We start from the raw sequence: 27,215 nt of genomic DNA on the forward strand, positions 1-27,215 counted from the left end.
TTTGAAAAGAGGGACATGTAAATGAAAATGTTCGTAAAATGCACAACTGGTTTACTGTCATACTGATTCAAAAATATAAGAAGCGCAATTGGTAGGTACACTGACTTTAAATAAAAATTTGGGTGCAATTGGTCCATGCCTGTATATGGGAATAACGGTGGTACTTGTTTAGTTGTTTGCACTCAGTAACAATTTTTTACCTGAAAAATGACTACTCTTTTGCGTATAACTATTAAATCTCATTTCCGATTTAGACTATAATATTATAACTTGGTAACGTAGTATCATTGATTAAAAATAGTATTTATATGGTACTAATCAAGTTACAATTTTTTCCGATGATAGTTTAGCTACGTTTTTAGTTACTATATATTTCTTTATGTGTATATTAGTTGAACGTGTGATGTAAACGAGATACGAATTGTCAGTGCTTTATGTAAGACTTTTTGAGTTTGAATAAACTTTTCCTATAGTTTATGTACGCAAACGAATCGCAAAAAGGCTAAATGTTTATAAACGGATATCGCTCCAGAATAAAGGCGTCAGTTGTTTTCGCCAAATCTATTGTTGGCGCTGCGACAGATCTTACGATATATGCAGTTATCTACCGCAACTTGCACAGGTGTTAGACAGAGATAGGGTGACCAACTTATTACGTGAATAATAAATATAACAACTGTTTGTGTCGGTAACAAACTCCCTTAATGACAATATAATAATCACAGTTGATAATATTACAATATAAAACTCATCAATAATAATATGAATAATAGAGGGCGCCCCAAAAGTATATAAATAGGTTAGCTCATATAAATAATTATGCCAGCTAAAGAACCGAACAATAATACTATACAGTAAATAATAATAATACAAAATGACAACAGTAATAAAATAAATAATATCAATAGATGATAACAATGAAATACAATTTATAATAATATCACCTGATTTCGGTGAGCGTGTTGATTAAATATGGACGTACCTCAATAACCCGGCTTCTGACTGCTAACGGAAGAGCTGACTGCCGATGACGATTGAAGGCGATCCGGAACGGGGAGAACGCCTTCTTGGCTTCTTAGCTTCGCAAGTGCTTTGTACAAGTATGCAGTTTGGATCAATTGAAGACAGGTTCGAGTCGAGACCTCACGGACGGGAGTTACGATCTATGACGGGTTACCGAGTCTCAATCTCGCAATTACGTAATTCGTCAACAAGACAGTAACGAGCGAATTACGACGTATAACGCACTACGGTGGATTGACAGTCTTGATGACGCACAGGCCAACGGACACACGTGGACGTATGGGCTACGGGTGGCGAGTTGAGACCACACGGACGGGAGTTACATACAATATGACGGATTACCGGGTCTCAACCTCGCACATAGGCACACAGCACACGACGTGCACCAAATTATTCGCGACAGCCGACAGGTCAAAATTGACATACGCACAACCACGTGGTTGCGACAACGGCTTGACACGCGCGTATCGTCCGGCACTACAGTCCGATGATAAAAAGTAACAACGCAAAAGACACAACGCGTTTGTTAAACAAAAGAAAAACAATACGTCTAACGACAAAACGGTCCACAAAAAAAGACAAAAAGGACGCACGATCCCCGCACAAGGCACAATGGGGTGCAACTCGGGGCCAATATGGCCACTCGACGGTCACGTCGCACGTCAGTCGCCTTCACACGGGAAAGGTCGGCGAAAAAGTGTGGTTGTACTTGTAATGACCAGAGTCGGTACGCACCGGCGACGACGATAGCCCTGCAAGCGGTAAGGTTGCACGGCGTAGTGGCAAAGGGCACGAGACGTTATTGTTGGAGTGCAGCCGATAACGCATACACTCGGTTAGGTTTAAACATCTATTTCTACTTACTAGTTTAAATTATAGTTTAAGAATCATATTTAGAGTAGCTCAGAGGCCACCACGTCCACAAAGAGGCGGTTCTCATCAATCCCCAAAATTATTTGATTTAGTTTTTGGATTAAAGTTCAAAAATATGAATTAAATTAAATTGATTATAATTAAATTTGTATGTATACATAATATTAATATATATATTATATAGTAAAATATTTCTGACAATTCAATAAATTATTTATTATTTCGAATAATTGTTGCATACTTTTTTTTTTAAATGTCGTTCTTGAAATTTATTAATATAAATATTTTCGTATTCATCTATTGCGTTTATTGTATTAATTAGTTGTGTTTTTTTTTATTACACCTTACAGGTTTTTGCATACCTAATTAGGTATGTAAAAAGTTGCAACTGTCAATTTGAATACTAGGCTATAACTGGGGGTTGGTCCAAGGGTACGGACCCTCCCCCCAGAAATTTTTAGAAGTAAAAACCTTTTAGTGGTGAATATAGTTTATTAACTATAAATTTTCTGTATTTATATTTAAAAAAAATGTTGGACCGGCCCCCCCCCTCAAAATTTTTTTCAGTTACGGCCTTGTTTGAATGTATATGTTGTTATAAACATTCGAAATTAAAATTTTTAAAAATGTATTAAGTAATGTGGAATGTGGATGTAATTTATAAAATTGTCCATCAAAATATGTGTGAAAAGATTTAAAATTATTTGTTGTTCTGGATATACTTGCATTAAAATTGGACCATATTGTTGGTGGAAACATATATATATATTATCGGTTAAATAATCGGCATATTTACAGCATGCTGACCTTTCTAGTATTATAGCCATAAACTCTACGAGAAATGATTCTGAAACTTTCTGACATGCATCGATGATCGATAGTATTGCAGATAGACTATAGAGGTTTTCGAACTCCATCTCAATAATATAGGTAGAAATAGATTTGGCGAAAACGAAGACCGTTCGAGTTTGAGAATATAATAGATACCTTCAAAGGTATTTCTGGTATGTAAAAATATGTTTTAAAAGTGGGAATATCGGCTATTTTATTATCAAAAGAATATGATGAAAATTAATCAAACTTTAATAAAGATTAGAGAAAAAGAAATAACACTTCTATTATTTCAAAAAATTTAATTACAGTTCAAGTATGAAGTAATATTATACAATAATACTTGTATTATGTCATTTATTTTACACAAAGATTTCCTTGGCATTCTCGGACAAGATTGTGCATTCGTTACCAGAAGACCATAGTTTATTACATTATGTACATATTATTACTATATATTATGATTACTTAAAAATATTTCTGTAATCATAATTAATATAGGTATAATATTATGTTAACGGATTAAATAATGGTTAATTTATTAATTTAATAGTCAATAGCCATACAAAGACAAAGTAGACAAATATACTTAGTTATACAGGGTGATTCAGTTATAATAATAATTTTAACGTTAAAATTCATATAAAATACAGCCCTATATTAATTTAGTAAATTTTAAATGTAGGTTGCTATTTGAAAATCAAAAGTTGATAGTGGCTTCACTATAAAATAAAACGATGAAAAAATTATCGATTATTATTAATAATACATTATATTACATTAACTTTAATAGAAAACGGGTAAAATGTAATTAACTGTTATATGTTTGCATTTTTTACAAGCGATGAAAATATTGCCTAACACATAAAATATGAGCGTGAAATGTTTAGTTTTTATTTCATATTTTACCTATCCTAGTCTTATATAGTTATATATAGTGAAAGTGGAAAGATCATAATAATATTGTACTAGAGCCCGAAGGTTTCACGATCATATTGTACTTAACACAAGCTCAAGTAATAGTCGCACGAGAACGAGAGCAACAGGTTATTACAGGTAATAATATAGTAAATATTACAGTTTTAAGATCATGTCCGTATATAGTAGATTGGTTGATAGACTTGGATTGCATGCGGATTATACTATCATAGATCATAATATTATTGTCTGATATCTAAAAACTGAAGGCAACGCATATATATTGCATTATATTAATATATCGTATACAAATACTCGCTTAACCTTCACTTTTCGAGAATTACCCCATTACGCGAATCATAATACTACTATTATAATATTACCTCGTAGTCACGCAATTTTCATTGAAACCGAAATTTAAACAATAAGTCCACAGCAATTATTATACGAGTATAATGATAATAGATGTCCTAATGTGCGTTTAAAAACGTGATTTAATCTTTTTTTCTTCACTATATTATTACTGCGAATCCGAATTAATTACTTATATGGGCTATACGCGCACAAATATTAAATTATATGGACCATGCTAATATTGGTAATATAGGTTTAAGGTTAAAACTATTTATTTATATATTATGTAATCTTTACATGACGTAGGTATTTATCTTTATATGACAGACTGGTGAAAATTATTTTTAGTGGCCTCAGAGATTAGTATTAGTTTAGGCGCATTATTGATCAGGCATGTTATTTTTTAATTTTCCTAAAAATAGGTCATATCTTCTTAGTAGGTATAACATATTAATAACGTTAATTATTCTATAGAACTTTTTAAATTTAAGTTGTACCTATTTCCTATTTTAATTGTTCATAGTCACCAAAAGTCACCAAAAGCATAAAAAGTTTTAATTAAATATACCTACTGGCAGACATGTATGTAGTATGTACATTGATGATCGCAGAAAATCTTGCCTATCATGTGCTAAAACTTTTCTATAACGCCTTAATTTATGTATTTTTTTTAAATGTAGACCGAAATACGGTAAGTATTATAATATTATTTCATATTATATTATTATTTATTGCCATTAACTTATAATTACTTATAACTTGTAATTTATTGTTAATAAATTATCAATGCTCAGGAATCGGATAATGGTATGAATAGGTTCATGATATAATTAATGCCTAATGGTATTCTAATTAATAAAATCTTAAAATTAGTCTGAATAATCTGAACATTATTTTCGTACAGAAAATATCAAAATAATACTTAAGTATAATGATGAACATAAGTATCAAGTTTATATATATGATCAGTGGTGTAGATACAATTTTTTTACTGGGGGAGGGTTAAAGTATATATATGATTACAATTTACAATTTTTAAACTAAATGTTATTTTTATTATATTTAGAATTGGTATTAGTTAATATAGTGGTATTATTAGTTTATAATAGTATTTCATAAAATAAAGTCCACTTGAAAAGTATGTTTTTAATTATCAAATTTATTTATTACCAAAGACCAAGTGTCTGACCATTTATTTCACCTTTAGATTTGATTTGGAAAAGCAACATAATACATAAAGTTTACAAAATGCTTGTCCGTCTAATTTGTTCAATATCAAAAATCAAGTGTATAACTTAAGAAAAAAAATCTTATACCGTTTGTTAATACCAAAAAAGCATCAATATCTTTCTTACAAATTGGATTAAGGTCCCTAAATACAATTCCAGAGAAATTACTAATTTGTTATAATTATACAAATTTTAAATTAAAATTAAAAAATTGGTTTTCCAATAATCTGTAAATAACTATTAAATAGTACTAAAATGTGATTTTTTCTTTATATATATATTTATATATATTTATATATTACCATTTACAAATTTCTTATTATAGGTATTTAACCTTTTTAAGCGGAATTCTGTTTGGTTTTTTTCTTAATGTCATTAAATTTTATTATTATTATTATTATTATTATTAACCCACTGTATTTTTGGCACTGACTAACAAGTACTCTTACTCCACGACTCCACGAGTCCACGACACGAGGTTTTTCCACAGTGTAGAGTAACTTCTAGTAATATTTCTCATATACTGTATACTGAGTGTATACTATTTATATCTTCTTGTTGCTGGAATAAATAAAATTATTATTATTGTGTTCAATTTTACTTAAGATGACGTTATACCCACAAGTGTTGTCTCTGTCTTACTATTGTAGATCATACCAAATTTTCGTTCAGCTGAACACATTTAGTTTTAATATTAGAGTAAATTTACCTACTATCAATTTTAAAGGTAAGAATATTATCTAGAAAATGTCATATGCTTTTATTGATATTATCATTTTAAGGTGAGTTATAGCTATGTGAAATATTATAACTTTAAAATATTCATATTTTATTTTATTTCAAAATAAGATTGAAAAAAAATGAATAAATTTTAAATTCAAAAATAACAATAATCAATATTACTGTTTGGATATTTTAAATGTTTCGATGAAGGTATGATTATATACGTATATAAACTATAAAACAAATCTTCTTTATCTAAACATCTACTTAATTATTTTTCAAGGAATTATTTAATAGTTATATCACTTATATAGTTATATATCGTATATAATATACATATACAAAATAACATTGATCCGATAATTTTCTATTGTATTCAGTAAAAGGTAAAAAATATTGTTCTTTATGAGGTTTTCCGACCTTGTTTTGTAGGATAATATTATCTAAAAAATTATGTTCCGCCAAAAGGACTCACTCTCGCGATTGATGTTATCAATATATATACAATATACATATGTATTACCTATGTATATATAGTATATACATGGTGGTTCTTTATATGGTTATTATGTTATAGTTACACAAACTTCAAATATTGAAACACTGATACAATATCCTATTATTACATTTGTATATAATTTATAAGCGAGATTCTTAGAATAAATTAAAATATATTATGTATAATAAAAACGTAAGCGTTATTAAACTCAGTGACGTAAGTATATTATTAGTGCGTATGCCGTATAGTGTATTATAGCCTATAGGTACTAGTTTATGTATTATAATATCATTATTAACTATGGACTATTATAGTTGAGTAGAATGTAGATGATCTAAGGAACCGTGGATATAGCTCAACTATTCATTTTTACTATAGGTACCTACCTAAATAATTTAAGATGTAAATATGACTAATTTAAGATTGTTTTATCATTTTACAATAGATTATAATTTATAAAATACACAGACAGTGTAGTGTATACTGTATACCTACCTATATTACATAATATTCAACTAAAAAAATCCTATTTTAGGAAGCATTGATGTGGCGAACCATTTATATGTAAGCTTATATTTAGACGTTTAGTAATTTAAAGTAAATATTATACATTATAAACTTATAACTTATGTCTTGTATAAATTATAAATATAAGACTGAAGACATACAATATATTAATATGAATATTGCAGTGTTATATGGTATTATCACACAGTGGCGTCATTTGGAGGGGGGCAACTAGGGCATTTGCCCTAGTCGAACATTTACATCAATCTTAAGTCAGCACATTTAAAAATTATAAGAAGTCTTATTTTTAACTACTAAAGGCCATTGTTATAAATCATAATAATTAATATTGAATATTGATATTTTATAAATAAAGATTTATTGTTAATTTTTTTGTTGTATTTTTTAAAGAAGTATATTATATTATTAATCAAGATGTTTAATATTTACATTATGTGACTGTAAATAGTAAATACTTCTAACTACTTGTAAATCTGCCGTATTAAAAGGTACCTATTATCTATTTATTATTTATTTACACATTACTCAATTATTCTATGTTTGACTTCCTAATTCTAATAAATATTTGACAAAATTGTTTGTATTTAATACTTCGAAAGCCTGTGTGTGACGTTCATATACCTGGAAATTTACCCTTACATCAACTATAGCACTATTCTATGTGAACTGCGTGGAAAAAATTTTGAGTCGCCATATCAGTTATAGACGTTATAGTAGTGCCCTGGTCAAACAAAAATTGAAATGACGCCACTGACTATAGGTATGCTAAAATTAAGTTAGTTTAACTATATTTCCCGTTAACTAACATTATTTGGTAAATATTTTTTCCATCATGTATTGTGTAATGACTATAATATATCATGTATGTTTGTACATAGTCGCATATACATATAGCCTAGAAGTCTATACCTACGTCCTACACTTCTAGACCTACAATATTTATATATATAATATATATGCCCGTCACGCGTTATATAATAATATGATATAAAATTATGTTTCGTCTACAATGTCTACATAATACTTTATATATATATTTATTATCACGAGCGTATCATATGTATTATTACCTGGTTAGAAGTGTTCGACTCACACGCACGACATCCCGACCCCCAGCCAACGAGTATACAATAAACCAAATATATATACTCGTATTTTAATACATTAAATAGGTATGTACTATATATATATGTATAATGGTGTGTTACAACAATCGTCGAACGAAAAAAACCCGTACATGGTCATATGACACACACACACACACAATCATATTATATTACGAGTATACGCCGCCTTTTTACAGAGGCCGACACCAATGTTTCCATCACGCGTATACGCGTGTCGCAAGACCTTTCCCGCTGCTGCTGCAGTGGAATAGCGCCGAACAGGTCTTGTGTTAGGAGGTGCACATTTTAATCGGTATATGATTTACTACTAACCTCTTCGCTGCGGGACCGCGACTTGACGGGCACACATGAACGCCAGTCGTGTCTAGCTGTTTTTCGCGTAGGTACACACCGAGAACACAAATAGTATTGTGATGTTATAATCGAATACCTCGACGAATAATCTACCGCAGAAAACAATTTCATTCGAATACCATAAACTTCTAGCAATATATACACTATATCATAGTATTATAAATCATAATAATATATAATAGCATCTATCTAATATATTATTATAAATACGGCGCGGGAATAAAATGTCTTTAAAAACGATAATCACCGTTGTAGCGGTAGTGGTGATGTGCTGCGAGACTACTAACGGAGCTTTGAAACAGGTAAAACCCACATAAATATACCTAAATCGTATATTTTATATACATATATTTATTATTATAGGTATACCTATAAGTATTATAATTATATCACTATTGAATCAGTATGATGTTTTTCTAGCTTAAAGTTGGTTTGAATACTTGTAGGAATACCTATAAATTGTACACACTATACCTACACGTGTTATTATTTAAAAATATTATATGTACATCTACAACATTGTTGAAACAATTACGAAAAAAATAAAATAAAAATATATAAATAAATAAATATATATTTTATAGTAGGCACAAAAGCTGCATAGGTCAACCATTTTTACGGTTCTTATTCGTTTATATCGCCTTATTTTACATGTTTAGGTATAGATAATTTACTTATTTAACTAATAATATACTGGATAAAAATTAACTCCAGATATTCTGTATGTTAATATAATATCTGTCCTGAATTTTTAAAAATAAGATTTAGCTGACAACACTGTAAAACTCCAAAGAGAATTGAAGAGATTCATAGTAATGTGTAATTGGACATCATAGAATTTTTTTATGATGCAGTATTGCAGTGTGTAAATAAAAATAATATTATATGTACTGCAGGCTGCAGCCTGCATTTATACGAGTTTCTAAATATTATATACTTATACAGTTATACCTTAGTCTGTATTGATCATGTGATTTTTTTTCTTTGCACAGAGACAAGCATATTATAACGGTTATTCCGACGGACACATTCAGAACCACAAAGATGAGAGTCACCAAGATCTGAGCAAAGTACCTGGCACACCGGGAGTAGACTATCCAATTTACCACGCGGTTCCTGAGACGAATTTCAACTGCAAAGACGTACCGTACGCACCCGGCATGTACGCCAACGTGGAGACCGGATGCCAGGTATAGTTACCATTAATTATAATTTAAAAAATATATGAGAGTACCTGACTTTATGTATCAACGAGTAACGACAATTTTATAGGTTTGAGATGTTTGAAATTTAAATTATAAGTTAGGTTAGGTTTAAATATATGTATCTATAAATATATATTTAAATTATACTATAAATAAGATAACTATATATATATAGTTATTTTTTTTTATATTATTATATATTAAGTTTTTTTTTTTACTTTTTTGATTAACAACACGCATTTTTAAATTTTCTTTCAAAAGTACAATATTTTAATATTATTACAACATTTTTATATACCTAATATAAAATTTGAATTTTGAATGAGTAAGTAGTAACTGTAGTAATAGTAGTAGTAACTAATAAGTATTTAAAGTTTTGAGGAGCGGGGTGAAGCGGTTTAGAGATCCCCGCAAACATAATAAATGTATAAAAAAAAATACCTAATAAAAATGTTTTTTTTGTAATTGTTTTAAATTTTGTAAGAAATAATAATTTCTAAAACATTCATACATTTTAAAATAACGGGTGTGTACTAATAAACAATAGTTAACCTGTAAAAGTACAAAATAAACATGTAAGCATAAGATAGGTTTATGTAATATATATAATTTCTACCTACATAATGTAATCTTTAATCAATATCTGCATGCTTTTAATGCTTTTATACTTGGATAACTTGGATAAATACTTACTTATATCAAAATTTGACACATAATTGATAATACTGATAATAGGTTTATAATTAATAGTGAACGAGGTAATGTACAGCAAATGATGACTATAGTATGGAGTATGGACTATGGTAAAGATAGTATTAGGTACATAATATAATATATTAAAATAAATTCGTTTAATAAAAAAATAATAAATAAGTATCCATACTGTTTTTCGTTGCAAAATTATCGGAAACCCGTTTTTATGAAGATGGCATACCACTTACTTAATTTATATTTTTAGCAATATGCGTACCTATTATTTTTTTTGATTACAATTATGCAAAAATTACATTTTACTGGCATCTAATAGACAACTGCGTCTTCAACAGACAAAAACATTATGTTATTATAATAATATTAATTTATTCTTGTTGGGTAATTGATATTTGGCAATAAACATACAGAGATATAGCTGAAATCTTGTAAAGAAATGAGAAATACAACTTTTCATCGTCACGCATTACCTTGTTATTACGATAATAATATAAGAGAACGTCTTTTAAGTATTGAAAAGAAAAGTATATTTACACAATAATTTAACCTCGAAATAATCAAATAATCATATTTTTTCCTTAAACCGAAATGATCAAATATTCTTTAAAAATAAATTATTTTTAAATGACTTAATATATTGTAGTATTGTACATTGTGATTGTACATATAGATAAATATAATATAAGCAAAAATATTAATTTAAACCAATGACTAAACTATAATTAAAAAGGTATTATTATTATTATTACTATAGCTAAATTTGGTCACTAAATCACCGAGTTTGTACGTGACGCAATATTTATCATACATTCTATCTATACTTAAAATGCTGAAACAAATTAACATTATACATCAGTACATAACTATATTATTACCATTAGCTGTACTTTATCGTCTGTGCCATAAGTCGGAACAGGTTGTCAAGTTATATCATTTAAGTGAAACGTGAAAGTCTAATAAATGTATAGCATAACACATATTATTATAATATTATTATGAAAAGTTAGTACTACCGCAATATGTCACCAATACAGTTCATTGATAACGACGATAAAAATTTATTAGAATAATTAAAAATGTACCAAACTAACAATATACCCTGAGACTTATCACTGGTGCTCCATGGTACATAACAAATATAAGGCCACTACAACATTTTTCATTCCAAACTAACCAGTAACCAACCATATAAACCCCTTTATTAAAAACATGTCCTCTTTCACATTACCACATATTACTTGTCGATAAAAAAAAAATAAAAAATAAAATTCTGAGGTTCTGTTAATGAATGGGTCTCCTCTTCATGTGATTCATATTTGTATATACTTTTTCTTCTATGTTATCATTATTACTAATTTTTATTTTGTAAACAGATTGAATATTTAAAAAAAAAAATTTCAATGCAAGTATAAAAATACAAAAATACCAAAATATACTCCTTATAAAGTTATAAGTGATTAATTGTTTGTACCTAATAATTAGAGCATTTGGCATTATTAATACAGAAATAATACATTGCAAATTAGGCTTACAGATATTTTTTTTACGTAATATGAAAAATAAATTTAAAAATTAAATGTAGGTAAAACCTTTCCTGTGCATTGGCCGGATAGATTTTTAATATTATATTTTTTATACATAAAAGCATGTTTTAATTTAAAATAATTTCGATTATTTGTAATCATTAATAACTCATTCAAAAATGTAAATACCTATTAAAAATCTTCCTGGTCAATGCACAGGAAATATTCTTTATAAAATATATTTATTTTTTATTTTTTTTTTTATTATTATTTAGCTTTTAGTTTTACTATTACACTCAATTACAGCTCAATAATTATAAAAACAACATAACTAAAATATAAAATATATAATACGTGCCTTTGCTCTAAACTGAACCAGAGTCAAACTCGTGCTAAATACGTAATATCTTAAATTTTATATTATGTGAAAACATAGAAAACAAATACTTGTATTGTGGCCCCCTAAGTAAAAGTGTCAGGTAGGTTGGTAATAGCCAATAGGTAAGATGGTATAGCTGTATGGGTTCATGTATCTGCATATATTATAATAAATAATAATTAATATAATATTTAATATTATATACCTAGCAGTGGCGGCACTAGGATTTTATGCCCGGTAGGGCCAACTTAAGGCACGTAATTTTACTGAAGGGCCAATATATAATACCTATTATCAGGGGCGTTTGAGGGGGATAGAACACTCCAATACTTTTTTTTACTGCTAACATTTTGAATAAAGTAGGTATTGGTCATTACCATTCATGTTTGCTAAAAACCTATTATCCCCCCAAATTTTATCCAAACCAAATTCTAATTACGCCACTGCCTTTAATAATATGTGAAATCTTTGTTCCACTTTCCTGGCTCCTGCCGACTGACAAGTATACTTTTAACTATTTACATAATAAAATAAAACTATATTGGATTATTGGAATAATTACAAATTCATAATTTAATGTAGAAATTATAAATTATAATTTGATATAACACGTTTGTAAAAACAAAAATCACTTTTTTTTGATTAAGATGGCATATTAATAATGTAATATTTTTTCTATAAAATATTGTCTTTGGATAGCATATAAAAATGGATTGTACCAGTAATATTCCCGTCGGACGTAGTTGTGATGTAATGACCCGATAGCAGTGTTATAGTAAGTCATAAATCATAATCATTGATTACGTATATTCAGTGGGATTAATAAAAGACAATAAACAATATTTTATATTTATAGGTTTTGATGGAATTTTAATATTAAAAATTTAAAACTTTCATAAAATTTCAGGGAGGGCAATGGCCCACCCTTGGCGCCGCCATTGATACCTAGCCTTTCGTTTCGTTATTTGGCTTAGCTATATATCATATATTAACTATATATTTTATAGTTTATAAAATTATTATAATCTATTAGTTTTTAGTTGTAACAGTTGTACCTACTGAATATCGAAACGGCCTTGTCCCTCGTGTTTATGTTATACATATTATGTTGTAGTCTTGTAGATTTTAGATTTCGGGATAAATATATAATATATTATATTCATTATGATTTATAGACCATCCCTCGAGTACGAAAAAAACATTTTAAATTGTAATTTACGAAATGTTTAATATTATTTAATTTTTCAGATTTTAGATTAAGCATTTCATTTTATATATTTTAGGCTTACCATATCTGTCACGACGGTCGTGAAGGTCATCAAGGAGCGTCTTTCTTGTGCTCCAACGGCACTTTGTTCAATCAAAAGGAATTTACTTGCGATTGGTGGTACAACGTAGACTGTAGCAAGGCGACATATTATTATGAGTGAGCATTTTTTTATTCTACCTAATAAGTACTAATTTCTTCAAACATATTATGGTATATCTAACTTTTTTTACGTTTAGACTTAATACGGATGCAACAAAAAATCCATTTGCCCCAAAACCAAAGGTTCCTGAAGAACCGTACAAGCAACCATACAATAATTATTACCAGAGCCCAAAGTATTATCTATAAATGAATTTATTACCTATGGTATTTAAACACTTGTTTTTATATGTAAATAAGATGTAAATTATTTATATACATACTTATATAAATTTTAAAATAATAATATGTTTATTAATTAATAAATTAATATTATATTGATATATTCAGCGTAGATGTGTAGAACAATATATGACTAGGCAAAAGCCTCCCTGCATCAAATTTTGGTCCCTTGTATTAAATATTTTCGCAAGCCCTATTTACAAAACTTCCAATAATACAATTTACAATAAATGAATAAATTATCAAGACTTAAAAATAATATGCATTTTTAATCATAGAATAGGTAGGTTTTTTTTTTATTATAATATTATTTAGATGATTTGGTGTATAATATTCAGTATATTGCAAAAAACTGATTAAATCTAGCCTATGGCTAGACAATTTTAGGTAATCAATGTTTAAACTGCAGATTGCTGACTGACAATATATATGTGCCCAGTGGCACATAATATAGTATATCTATTACCACAATTATACAATCATAGTACTTAGACACTTAGTACTTGTACAATTGTACAGTTACACACATTACTATTCCATTTTATTTTTGATGTTGATCAATGATACCTACTTAAATGGTTACATTTTTATCAACTACATGTCTACATAAATATATATTTTTTTTTTTTGAATAGTTTAAAATTTGAATTTAAGACAAATTATTATAGCCACGAGTTAATTTTTATTAACTTCAATGGTTTAAGCAGTTGTAGTGGCATACAGAAAATTTTAAGAGCATGTGCAGTAGAGGTACCCACCCATTTTTTTTTAACAAAATACAATAATCTGACAGTTATGATTACAAAATATGGGTTAAATTAAAAAGTTTATATTTCAATAAATCACTATAGTCCATAGCAGTGGTTCATAACTGATGTTGCGTGGACTTGGTATAAGTGTTCCGCCAAAATTTTAAATCAGTAAGAAAAATATTAAAAAATTAAAAATGTATATAATTATTAATTACTAATGTATTTTATGGCTGTGTTGTCATTTGAAAAAGGTTAAGAACCACTAATGCATAGAAACTAATTTTTAAAGTTTATCTCTAAATTTTCTTATGGTACCAGGAATTACACCACATCCTTTAAGAGCACATGAAATTGCAAATTCCAATACTTGATAATCTGTCTATGTGCCACTGGGTAGTTAATTTTTGGGAACAGTTAAATAACTCAAGCTTAGAATTTAGGCTTAAATATTATGACTTCTATCTTTAAGACAGAATACATAAAAACATTCTATTTTAACGTATCATTATAATCACTTTGGCATAAGTTGTTAGTCACATTTTGATCTTTTCAACTGCTATGGCACAATATAAATTTAAAGTATCTATAAATGATTTTATACATACAATTAATATTAAACATATTATTTATAAAATATAATGAGAAAATAAAATAATTACATTTTTTTAAATTTGTTAATTATTGTATTGCTTGATATGACTGATATTCTAGGTATCAAACTACCAAATTTAAGTTTCATTTTTTCATGCAATTTTAAAAATGAACATTATATCACATGTCACAAAATTAAAAGGTATGTGAAGTTTTAAAAACCTATATGTGAATAGTATAGAGTGGTTGTTTAAATTAGTATGATTATTTATGGGTTAGTAAAATAAAAATACCAATAAAAATATTTATATGAGTACATTTTGGGGATATTTTAATAGTTTTTTAATTACTTACTTAGATTCATCTCTTGATTTGAAAATACAATTCTTATTGATTTTTAATTTTATAAATGAGGACATTGGACAATAAAATAAAAAATTAATAAATATTAAATTGTAATAATGCAAGAATTTAATAATGTAAGATTAACAATTTTATTTTAACCATATTTGTCCAACTATATAAGGATGACCAACCTTTTTCTATATTGTACCAAATAAAAAATAAAAATTGAGAATGTGCCATAAAAAATTAATAGTTTTATACAGAATATATTAAATTTAATCTACTCTGTGCTGATTATTTACTTTATAATAATATAATTATCATACATAAATAGGTAATAACATATAACATATGTTATTTTATCTAATGCTGGTGTGCCATTCAATAACGTTACATGTGCCACAGGTTGGCTACTTCTGAACGATATCCATGAATTTTTTAATCTAAAAATGAAAATTTATAGTATGCAAAATTAACAATTAGACAACAAATTAAAATTTAAAAAAATAATTATATTCATAAAATCATAAGTTAAAATAACATCATCTGTATGAAAAACATAATAATTTAATGAAAATGAAAAGAAGTCGTATAATAAGTAATAACAGTTATCGACCCTTTTAAATAATTGAAAAATAGTTAACAGTATTATAGAATAGTGATGTATAATTAAACTGAAATAAAATCTACAGAAAATATATTTTATTTTCCCAGCGTCCACTGATTAAACATAATTATTATAATGTATAAGCATAAATTAAAGTATAATATATTAAGTACAATTGACACCACTTAAAAAATGTTTTCATTTCAGGTACTTATTTAAGAAAACTCAAATTTATATTAAATTTGGTTGACCTAATTATTTTAGTATATCTATACCTGTTTAATATTTTTAAAAACATAAAAAAAAGTGAATTATTATTATAGTAGTTAATTATTAATTAAAATTAAATTAATTGATTAAAATCTTGCTTTTCAATAAAAATAAATCAAAATTTAACAATATATTGAACATAATAATCACATTGTGTTTTTGGTGTATCTGTCATTATTTTTAAAACTAAGACATTTATGTCTGTAATAGCATGTATAGTATTGTTTAACAAATCCGAGAATGATTTATAAAACATAGGATGTTGAAAGTTTTCATATATCCCATCTCGTTTCTTTGTATATCTTCTATAATCACAGTTAAATTTCAATGCAATGTTCAAATCATCTTTGTGAATTCCATGAAAAACTGTTTCCTGTAATAAATATATTAAATTAATGACAATACTGGAAACCAACAATAAGTTACTAGAAATTAAATTTTAAAATTGGAAATTTGTACATGAAAATAACAAATTTCTTAAAAATATTTTACCTACTCAGTTTAGTTAAAATATATCATGAAATTTGTTTGTTTTCATTAATAATGTATTAGAAAAAAAAATAACACCATTATTGACATTAAATTATCTACTACCTAAAGCATATTAAGCACAACTAGGATTTAATTTTAGTACAGTCCTGTCAGTCCTCATCATATTTCCTCTTTATTAATTAATCAGTGTGGATAATTCTCATATTACTTCTGTCTTCTACTCCTCTAAGTTGGTATATTTTAAAATGTTTTATAATATAAATTTTTTCATTAATATGTATATAAGTAAATATATAACTAATATTTATCAAGTACCTGCCTATAATTCACCAAGCACACCCTCTACCACCATTTTTTTCTTTAATTATGTATTTATTCAAATTATGATTATTGAAATATTCAAATAATGTACTTAAAGACTATATTTTCAATCATTTAGATTTATACATAAAAAATCGACTTAATAATTTACTATAAGAACAATTAGTTTTTATTTGGAAAAAGAAATTTATATTACTGCAGGACACTCCTTTGTGTACTATATAAATCTAAATATGCTTTATTAAAGAAAATATTTTTCTTGACTTATTGTCTAAAATATTTGGGAGAGCTAAGTCGCTTTAATCTAGTTGCGTATACCTATGCTAGATTATAGGCATCTAAATATCTAATATAATGTTATAATTTATTTATACAACTATTACTCCTCTACATTTAGTAATACCTCAATATTCATGTATAACCCACAGTCCACACAATATAGCACAGTGCCACAGTATGAAACACACATTATATGAAGATCATGAGTATGTACTTACTTCATAAGTGGATTGAACCATTTCACGCCTTAACATGAAGCGGCCATAAGTGAATGGGTTTTGCACTCTTATAATTTGACTAACGTTTGCTCCGTAAAACATGGATTCAACAGATTGGTATTCGTTAGAGTTTCTAGAATACGACAGCGTAAATAATTTATTACTGTTTGTATACAAAGGTACGGCATCCCAATAGTTTGGCAAGTGTTTTAATACAAACTCCAACATCGAATCGTCCATCTTCGCGACTGAATTTGGAATAGCGTGTCAATCGTCGATGTAAGATATTGTTTTCCCGAAAAATAAAAATCGAAATTCGTCGGTTAGATTAGGTATATGACAGTTGAGGGACCGAAAGCGGAATGATCATGAACGTATCGCAACGGCATGGTGCAATAGCAGTATAACACTGATTAGTGATTGGCAATAAAATTACCGACGAAAAAAAAAAATAAAATAAAATACTAAGCCTGAAATAAATATATAAATAACTATTTCAATTTAATTATGGAAAACACGACTGTTACACTGTTTCCGTTGAACGTTAGGGGAAAACCCTTCAGACGTTGGCGGTTTTTGAATCGTTTGAAATTTGTTTTGTATGTGGACTCGCCATTGTCGCATATGTATTGTGTATTTGTGTATACTGTATATTATTATTATTTCCTATATTTATTATTTTGTGACTTGTCTAATTATAATAAATAATTAATAATAGTCAATGAAATGTTAGTCGTTAATGTTGCCACATATTAGTAGTAATTAGTGCTCGGAAAATGATGCACTGAATACTGAAAATATTGTTTACTTAAAAGTTAAAGGCATTCAAAAGTTATCAATAGTGATAGTGTGATACAATAAAATGCATTTTAACAATGAAAACGCTATCATATAACGCTAAAAATTTTCGTCTCACGTACTGACTTGCGTGGGTAAAGGGGGGTAACGATAAACAATTTCCACTGAAATTGAAAATTCCAAATTTTATTTAAAATAATTTTTCGAGTCAGTGAATTTTGAAAACTTGGTATACTTTTAATAAATCATCACAGCCGAAATTTTGACTTAGTTCACTGTGTGTCCAACAAATATTTATAATAACTGACAATACATTATATTAATTCTATGTGTAATATCCATAGACATATACATATGAATAATTATTAATAAATAATTGTTTTGTATGTCTGTGGTAATATCTACAATCTACTGCAGATGTGTGCCATATGATGTGTTTATTACGGTTGTTGATATCGATATACTTAATACAAACTATAATATTGTTAATTTTACATTAAAAAAAAAAAAACCACTTAACTAGGTAGTATTTTAAATTGTTTCAATTTGTTTATAATTAGATATACACCATCCAATAGGAAGAATTTGGAAAAGTGGCGTAGACAGGATTTTTTTGGGGGGAGGGCTGATCAATTTTTGTAGCGATTTTCATAGACCATTAAAAATTAAAATAATTTTTAAATTTTTTTGATATTTCGGAGGGAGGGGGGCTGTAGCCTCCTCAGTCCTCACCCATGGCTACGCTATATTGATTGAGAAGGTATTTAAAAATACAACCACAATAGTAAAAATATTAAATTTTGTGTTATATTATTTATTAATAAACATATTGTTACATTACAGTTTAAAATATTGTTATACTTATATATTATAACAAATTATATTTAATTAATCAAAATAAAATAAAATATAAAGTTTGAGCCATTTGAGGAATGAAGTCTATGTAAAATTAATAATTGTAGTTGTTACTGAGGAACACACATGCACATATGTATGATTATATTTATTTAATCAAATTCGGTATAGTAATTTTTGTTTTACAATTAATATTTAACATAAACATTGATCTGAACAACCAATACAGTTATTAATTATTAGTTATTAGCTATATAAATCAATATTATACATAGTATTTTTAACAATTATTAATTAGTATATTTATCAATTTATCATAATAATTTCGAGATAGATTCAAATGTATACTAAAAGTTAAATTATAGTTTATTAAGTATAGGTAGTTAAAATTGTACTTTATAATATATTATGATAATTTAATACCTATGTTATGACTTTTATAATTTAAAATAATATCAACATGATGTTATACCTACATAGGTATATTAGTAACTATTTTTCTATTTTTCTTATAGTAAAAATAATTAATATGCATATTCAAAAATAAATGAAAATATATAGGTAAATATTGTTTTTTTAAATATTTATATTTATTTGTACATTGATATGATGATATAAGTATAGTTAATAGTTACGCAGAGCCAATATTAATAGATTTATTGAAGTTTATTTAAAATCAACTACATATTGAATATAATAATCACTTTGAGTCTTAGTTTCACCACGTATTTTATTGACAACCAATACGCAACTATTGTTCAACATTAATGCAGACTGGTTGAAAACAGCGTTCTGGGCATCGGAATAAAATCGTGGGTGTTTATTTACAGTTTCAAATCCATATCTGTTTTTATATCTCCTATAGTCACACGTGTACTTTAAAGCTGTTTCTAAGTCGCTTACGTGTATAACATGAAACACTGTCTCCTGTAATAAATTTTTTAGGTACAAAATACTGTAACAAGAGATAAACCTAGTAAACTACCATGTACCGTGTCTTTGTTTTACCGTAGTCCGTAAAACAAAATATAGCATAATAGTAGTTCAATATATCATATGAAATAAATGCATACAAATACATGATATATAAATATTTTCAATTCTGTGCTTCACAAATATCGATTATTCTAAGTTTAAACTCCAAAAATCATGTTTAGGTAAACTTTAAATGCACAACACAATTTTTATAGAAAGTAATAATAAATAGATAAGAAGTTTTTATTTTTATGGGATGCGATCATTAGCTTGTTATATAGAATAAATTATAGATAACTGCGTGTTATTGCTTGTGTGTTATGCAATATATTTGCGTGAGAAGTAGAGAAGGTTATGAGCAGGGATATAAATAAATGAGTGCATTGAAAAACCTTAAAAAAAAATTTTAAATCTATTCGGTATATAAAATGCACAATTGTTGCATAAATTCACAACCCTAGTTATGATTAATGATTGCGATTTGTAAGTATCTATCCATTTATTTTTTGGGAACGGGTACTAAAACTAAACCTATTCTAACCTAACGGCTAACCGTGCATTCTAAACATTATAGCACTATATATAGTTGTTTATTACGCCATTACGGCTCTGCATGGCTATTGTTTTCGTGTGTCACTAATTTATGCGGTAAAAATATATCAGAATTTATAGTAGTGACTACAGACAAATTTTTAAATCAGAATCAAAAATTACATAAATAAATTCCAACGATTTATCCATTTATTTTAAGCAACGCTTGTGTTAGAGATAGAAAGTTATGATACATATAAATTTAATAAAGATAATTACAAAATTGATCATTACATGAAATCCCGGTTAAGTTTGAATCCATTTGTATTCTGATTTTTGATTGTATAATCTGTACATATATTTTCATTTTCGTATAAAAGTCTAATTTTTCGATATGAATCACTATTGTGCCTACTCTAATAATTGTTTATTATAGCATATACGTACCATATTGGTATTTTATAATTATTAATTAAACTAAATAAATTAGTCGCCCGTATTATAAAAGTATAAAAGTTCTGAGTATTGACTATTGAGATATTTGTGTGTTTAACTGTTAGTTATTATTACTATTATAGTTATTACTAATAAGTAATATTGTCTATAGTATTACTGTCTGTAATTAAATTAAAATAAGTAAACATAATATTATAAAAATGTATACTTTTTCCTTACCACTGAATTATTATTCAGCATTTCTTGTCGCAACTTGAACCGACCATATTGAAAAGGATTTTGCACTCTCCGAATACTATTAATGTTTAATAACGTTAATTCAAACATTGCCTTTACGTGTTTTGATTCTATACTAAGGTCTTGTACGTCAAATAAAATATAACTTGTATCATAGTTGCTTAATTGTTCCCAATTACTGGGTACGTTTTCCAGCACAAATGACAGCATTGAAGCCATGGTTATAACTTATAAGTATCTGAAAATAATGGAAGGTGATTAATTCATTTAACTGTATGTCTCTACCCTGCAACTGTACATCGTACATATTTTTGAAGGCTACTGTAACGAGTGTTATACTTAATACTTATTAGTTTATTACGTTTGAAAGACAGTTCTGAGCGGTACCTATACTTTACATATACCAAATATAATTTTCAAAATTTTGATTTATATGTTTGAATCTTTGATAAGTCGATAAGTGATAATATCAGCATTTATAATATTAGGTACTTTTTTCACGATTTCTTGAAAAGAGCTATAGGTAGGTATTGGTAAACTAAAATAATGATCTAACCAAAGCATAACTTTTTGAATAATATATGTGTTACGACTTACGGGCAAAGTGAGGTAGTCAGGCATTGTGCATAGTGCCCATCAGTTTCGGGTAAATTAATCAGTTAGTAATAATTGTTTATTATGAATGGTCATTCTATAAAAATGTCTGGACAATTTGGAATGCCCTACATGATTTTGGTTAATGTAAAAATATACTGCAGTATAATGTATGTAGAATTGTTAATACTCAATGACGAGGTACATTCGATACCTGTTATACAGCAGTATGCTGTAGACTCCCTCTAAATATTATCATTTATCATAGGTATAAAGGTTATAATGAAGAAATATTTGAAATTAAAAATGAAATTCATTTAACTATTGGAAATGGAGGGCGTAATCGAATGATATACGAGATATATTTATTTTTATACTTATTTTAAGTATAAAAATATTATTAGGGAAACTATAATGTTATATCTAAGTATGTGTATAACATGTCAAAAAAAGGAAGTACTACAAAAAAAAGTTTAGTGGTACGACCAATCCTCTCCTCAGAAATGAATTCGCGTTGCCAGGTCGACTTTATCGACTGCAAGCTCAGCCCGATAAAAATTTTAGTTAAAAACCTAACCTTAGCAAAAGTGTCAAACAAAAAAGTGTAAATGTAAAGCAGCAGGTGAACTTAGTAACTCTAAGTGCCACAGTATAGCAATCCGTGCTCAAATAAATAAATATAGATACATTTTAATATTATCTATTAAACTAAAAAAATAAATTACGATTACTATGTAACTAATCAATTAATACAATATTTATTTTACAATAGGTGTAGTTTTGTACATGGTAGCATACATTACCCTTCATGCATTCGGTTATCGTACAAAATCTCCGAGCAATGTGTTTTATTTTCACTTTAACCACTAAAATCGGGTATTGTACTCAGTGTACGAGCATTGTGCACAATGCCTGACTACTGCATTTTTATTAACTGATAAAACATAGGTATAAGTGCTAAAAAGTTTTTTTTTAATATGCTGCTTATATAATTCTTATCAATAATAATGGTACCTATTTTGTCCTTGAATATACCTGATGCTATTGATTGTTTCTTTTTAATAATAATAGCTTTGTTTTTATAATTTGTGATATGGTATGGATAAGGACAAGGCATAAGACAGGGCTGCATACTATTACCATCATAATTCAAAGCTAAATACTCAAAATATTTGGCCACGTTATAAGAAGAGATGGTATTGAAAAGGAAATTATTCAAGATAAAATCGAATGAAAGAGAATTAGAGGCAGAAACCCGTTATTTAGACCAGATAAAAATCCTTACACAAATGTCAATATTGGAAAGCATCTGGAATGCAGAGAATAGATGAGAGTTCTGAAGAAATATATCAAACAGAACTTACAGAAGTAATATAATTGTATGAAAGTCACAATGTTCGAAATCAAACAACGATAAAGAACAAGAGAGATATGATATGAACTGATTATTTTTAGGTTATAATATGTTTTCATACACACGGTCGTTTGCCATATTATTATTTATTATTCATTCCGTACTTGACAGAATTGAATGTGTTTTAATATACAGTAGAACCCCTCTCGTCCGCCCACGGCTGGTCCGCCACTCCGGTTTATCCGACCATAGTATTATCGATATGAATACATTTGGATTTTCCAATTTATAGTAGATATATACAATTAATTGCTAGTATAATATTTCCTTTATCAGGGTTCTGTATATTCTGATAATCCGACCTTTTTCGCGTTCCGACCACACCCCCAGTCACGAAGGTGACGGACTAGAGAGGTTCTACTGTAAATTGAAATTACAAATAAATGTACATTATTTTCAAGTAGGTAATCAAATGTCAAATGTTAAATAAATAAGCACGATCTATGCAATAATATTATATATATAACAAATCATAGATATATGTCATGTTAATTGTTAATACTTAATAAGTAATAATTAAAACTGAACTTTAATAATGTGTGATACTTTTGGTTTCTCCTTCTTTTTCTTTTCTGATCAAAACAATCAAATTTAAACATTAAGTAGATAGGTATAATATTATTCTAATATGTAGATAGACACTATTTAGTATTTGTATTAACTATTAAGTAGATAAATAATACATTTATAAATTTGTGGATGATGGCCAACGGATATCAAACAATACCTACCATTAAATAATTATTTTAATTATATTTTTATTCACTAAATTTAAAATGCAAGTCATAATAATATAAACATTTTCTGTTATCGATATTTTTGCCTGAAATATTGTGTAAATTAATTTATAATATTTCTTGATGAATCAAATTTATGTAAAATGTTTAAATCGATTGAAAAATGCCCGAAGTTAAAGCCACGGTAACACGATGACAATTTTATGTCGAAATAACTGTATGAAAATTGACAGTAAATTGTTTACGTATGAACAATAAAGAATTTATTATTATCTTACAAAATAAATGGAATTTGTATTTTTTAAATCTCTTATCTTTTGCATGTAAAATAATAATACCTATACTCGAATAAATGTATAATATACATTATTTGTACTTATTACCTATAATTATGCATTTTTGCACAATTTGAAATCGTGAGAGGTCATTTATAATAAATAATTTTATTATTTATTTGGTTGTTGTGGTATGAAATTGTTATTGATAAGTGTTTAAATCATTAAAATATTTATAATATTTTAATATGTCAAATATATGACATTATTGGAGCTATTATATAATATTTTATACATTATAATTATAGATATAAATTCGTATTAATTTAAATAAATATTAAAAATGATATACATATATTTTTGAGAATTTTTTTTTTTATAATTGTATGAAGTAGGACCAAATAGACCAATTAAGTTCATATCTGAATAAATACTTGTTTTTTTTTCGTAAAACATTTGACTTGCGAGTTACAGGCAAAGCCAGGTTTTTGTTTTGTAGATATGTTGAGTATTTTTTGTTATAGATACATTATTATAGTGTAATGGCTTATACACCAAATTAAATAATATTGTTTAAGAAAAGATTTTACTTATTATTAATAACCATTTAACTAAAAGGTGAAATTTTTAAATATTTTCCACTATTTGGTACATATGTTAATACGTACGGATTACACGAAAAACGGTGACACTGTTTTTAATGTTTTTATACTGATTGTTGTTGTGTTGTTGGAAATTACCAAACGAGAAAATATATTAGTATCTTAAGTAAACGGTAAAAAAATTCAGAAAAATATAATGTGAAAATTGTTTGAAAAATATGAATTTATGTTCTTATTTTTGAATATAATTAATATTAATTAACTAAATAAAAAAAAAATTATATTAAAAACAAAAAAAAAAACAAAAAATAAATATGCACAATGTAATGTTGAATTGAAACAAATATACGATAATGGATTTATCCTATTTATTGTCATATTGTTATTAATACTTATTATTATTTTTCTTTTGGGATAGTATTCGTGTTATCATTGTTATATATTATGTTGGCATAAAAAATCTGTATTTTTTTTACACTGATATTTAATTCCTATCCGACTATTTATTAAAAATTAAAATTAAATTATTTTTTTCATGTTTAGATTTTTTTTTGCAATTTATATTTATCATAATATAATTTATACCGATTGGAAGCCTTTCTGTGTTTTCTATATTCTATTGAATTACTTACTAATTAAATAAAAACCAAAACTATACAATACATATCTATTCAAAATATTAAAGTATTTTATTTATCTAATTTTCATGTACATATCTATCGCGATGATAAAGATTAAAACAATGAATAACATAATAGTGTATTAATGGACGAATAAAAACAATAAAATTTACTTACCAGCTAGGCTTAACTAGGTATTTGATTTAAGATGTGTATATAGCGTATTATATATTATATGTTTATTGCTGTGTAATTTTGATGTAATATTTCTTATTAAAGAAGAGTTAGAATAGTATATAATTTGAATTTAAAATTGCGTATGAAATGACACTTTGAGCTTGAGCACTGGATGTTAACTGACTTGCTGAATACTGATACATGGACTTAATTATTTTCAATCCGTGTATACCTGCACTTACATTGTTTTATAATATTATAGTCACAGACATATAAAACAACATAATATATGTCTATGATTATAGTAATCACTAATCAGTAATTACTTTAGCAACATTAAGAATTATTATTCTATGTTATCAGTAACTGAATTATTTACATATAATATAAATATTATTGAATTTATTGAATTTATTATATATCCAAGTTAATTATTGTCAATCGGTTGTGGAAGTGGGGAAGATACAAGAAGATATCATGGATGTCTTTAGACCATTACAATCCAATGTGCGACTTGCATTGATGATTAATTTATAATAGACTATAGTGTCGCCTCTATTTGATGACTTAGGTACTATACTTACTTACTTATATGGCTGTACGATTTTTATTTAAAATAGGTAAATAATTCAATATTATGATTAAATTATAAATATTATAATGTGTCAGTACTGAACTACTGAACATATTATCATTAGTCATTATATATTCATTAGTTGTGCATAATATTATTAATATTTATTTTTAATAAAATAAGAACAAACTGTCTAATTTATAAAGTGAAACATTATAATATTATACCTTCATAATATTTAAAATAATTGTCAGGACCGTAAGGTTTGAGTTTAATGTATTAACAAATCATAATGCGATAATAATGCACTAAAGATTCCAAAATATACGGAAACAATAAATTCACAAATCATAATTATTATTTCCATGGCTTAAAAAGTACTAATAAGTAATATACATAAAATATGAAAATCTATTTTTAAATAAAACAATGTTTAATAAATTGCTCAAAAAGTATCAAAATATTTTTAAAACCATGCTATAAACCAATTAATATAAGCATTTAGTGAACATTTTAAATGTCTACAATAATTCGTTTTTAAATTACCACAAAAAACAAAAATTGTTC

At 26.8% G+C, this 27,215-nt stretch overlaps 3 protein-coding genes across 4 annotated transcripts; 1 reads left to right on the plus strand and 2 right to left on the minus strand.

Annotated features, from left to right (window-relative positions):
• Positions 1 to 8,410: 8,410 nt before the first annotated feature.
• On the plus strand, positions 8,411 to 14,029 carry LOC132921573 (uncharacterized). The gene is made up of 4 exons (XM_060984655.1): positions 8,411 to 8,761; positions 9,452 to 9,649; positions 13,561 to 13,703; positions 13,784 to 14,029. The coding sequence occupies exons 1-4, from the start codon at positions 8,684 to 8,686 to the stop codon at positions 13,893 to 13,895; spliced, it is 531 nt and encodes a 176-aa protein (XP_060840638.1). The 5' UTR covers positions 8,411 to 8,683; the 3' UTR covers positions 13,896 to 14,029.
• Positions 14,030 to 16,107: 2,078 nt separating this feature from the next.
• Positions 16,108 to 19,297, minus strand: LOC132921574 (uncharacterized). 2 transcript variants are annotated; one of them, XM_060984657.1, is made up of 3 exons: positions 18,024 to 19,297; positions 17,804 to 17,936; positions 16,108 to 16,866 (listed from the first exon to the last, which is right to left on the minus strand). In XM_060984657.1, the coding sequence occupies exons 1-3, from the start codon at positions 18,041 to 18,043 to the stop codon at positions 16,609 to 16,611; spliced, it is 411 nt and encodes a 136-aa protein (XP_060840640.1). In that variant the 5' UTR covers positions 18,044 to 19,297; the 3' UTR covers positions 16,108 to 16,608. The 2 variants fall into 2 exon arrangements, with proteins under 2 accessions (XP_060840640.1, XP_060840639.1); XM_060984656.1 differs by having other exon boundaries at positions 17,804 to 18,896.
• An 88-nt stretch (positions 19,298 to 19,385) lies between these two features.
• Positions 19,386 to 26,306, minus strand: LOC132921575 (uncharacterized). Its single transcript, XM_060984658.1, has 3 exons — positions 26,075 to 26,306; positions 21,638 to 21,893; positions 19,386 to 20,383 (listed from the first exon to the last, which is right to left on the minus strand). Exons 2-3 carry the CDS (start codon positions 21,872 to 21,874, stop codon positions 20,123 to 20,125), a joined length of 498 nt encoding a protein of 165 aa, XP_060840641.1. The 5' UTR covers positions 21,875 to 21,893; positions 26,075 to 26,306; the 3' UTR covers positions 19,386 to 20,122.
• Between the last annotated feature and the right edge of the window lie 909 nt (positions 26,307 to 27,215).

This window comes from Rhopalosiphum padi, chromosome 2 (assembly GCF_020882245.1).
Source record: "Rhopalosiphum padi isolate XX-2018 chromosome 2, ASM2088224v1, whole genome shotgun sequence".
Lineage (NCBI taxonomy): Eukaryota > Metazoa > Arthropoda > Insecta > Hemiptera > Aphididae > Rhopalosiphum > Rhopalosiphum padi.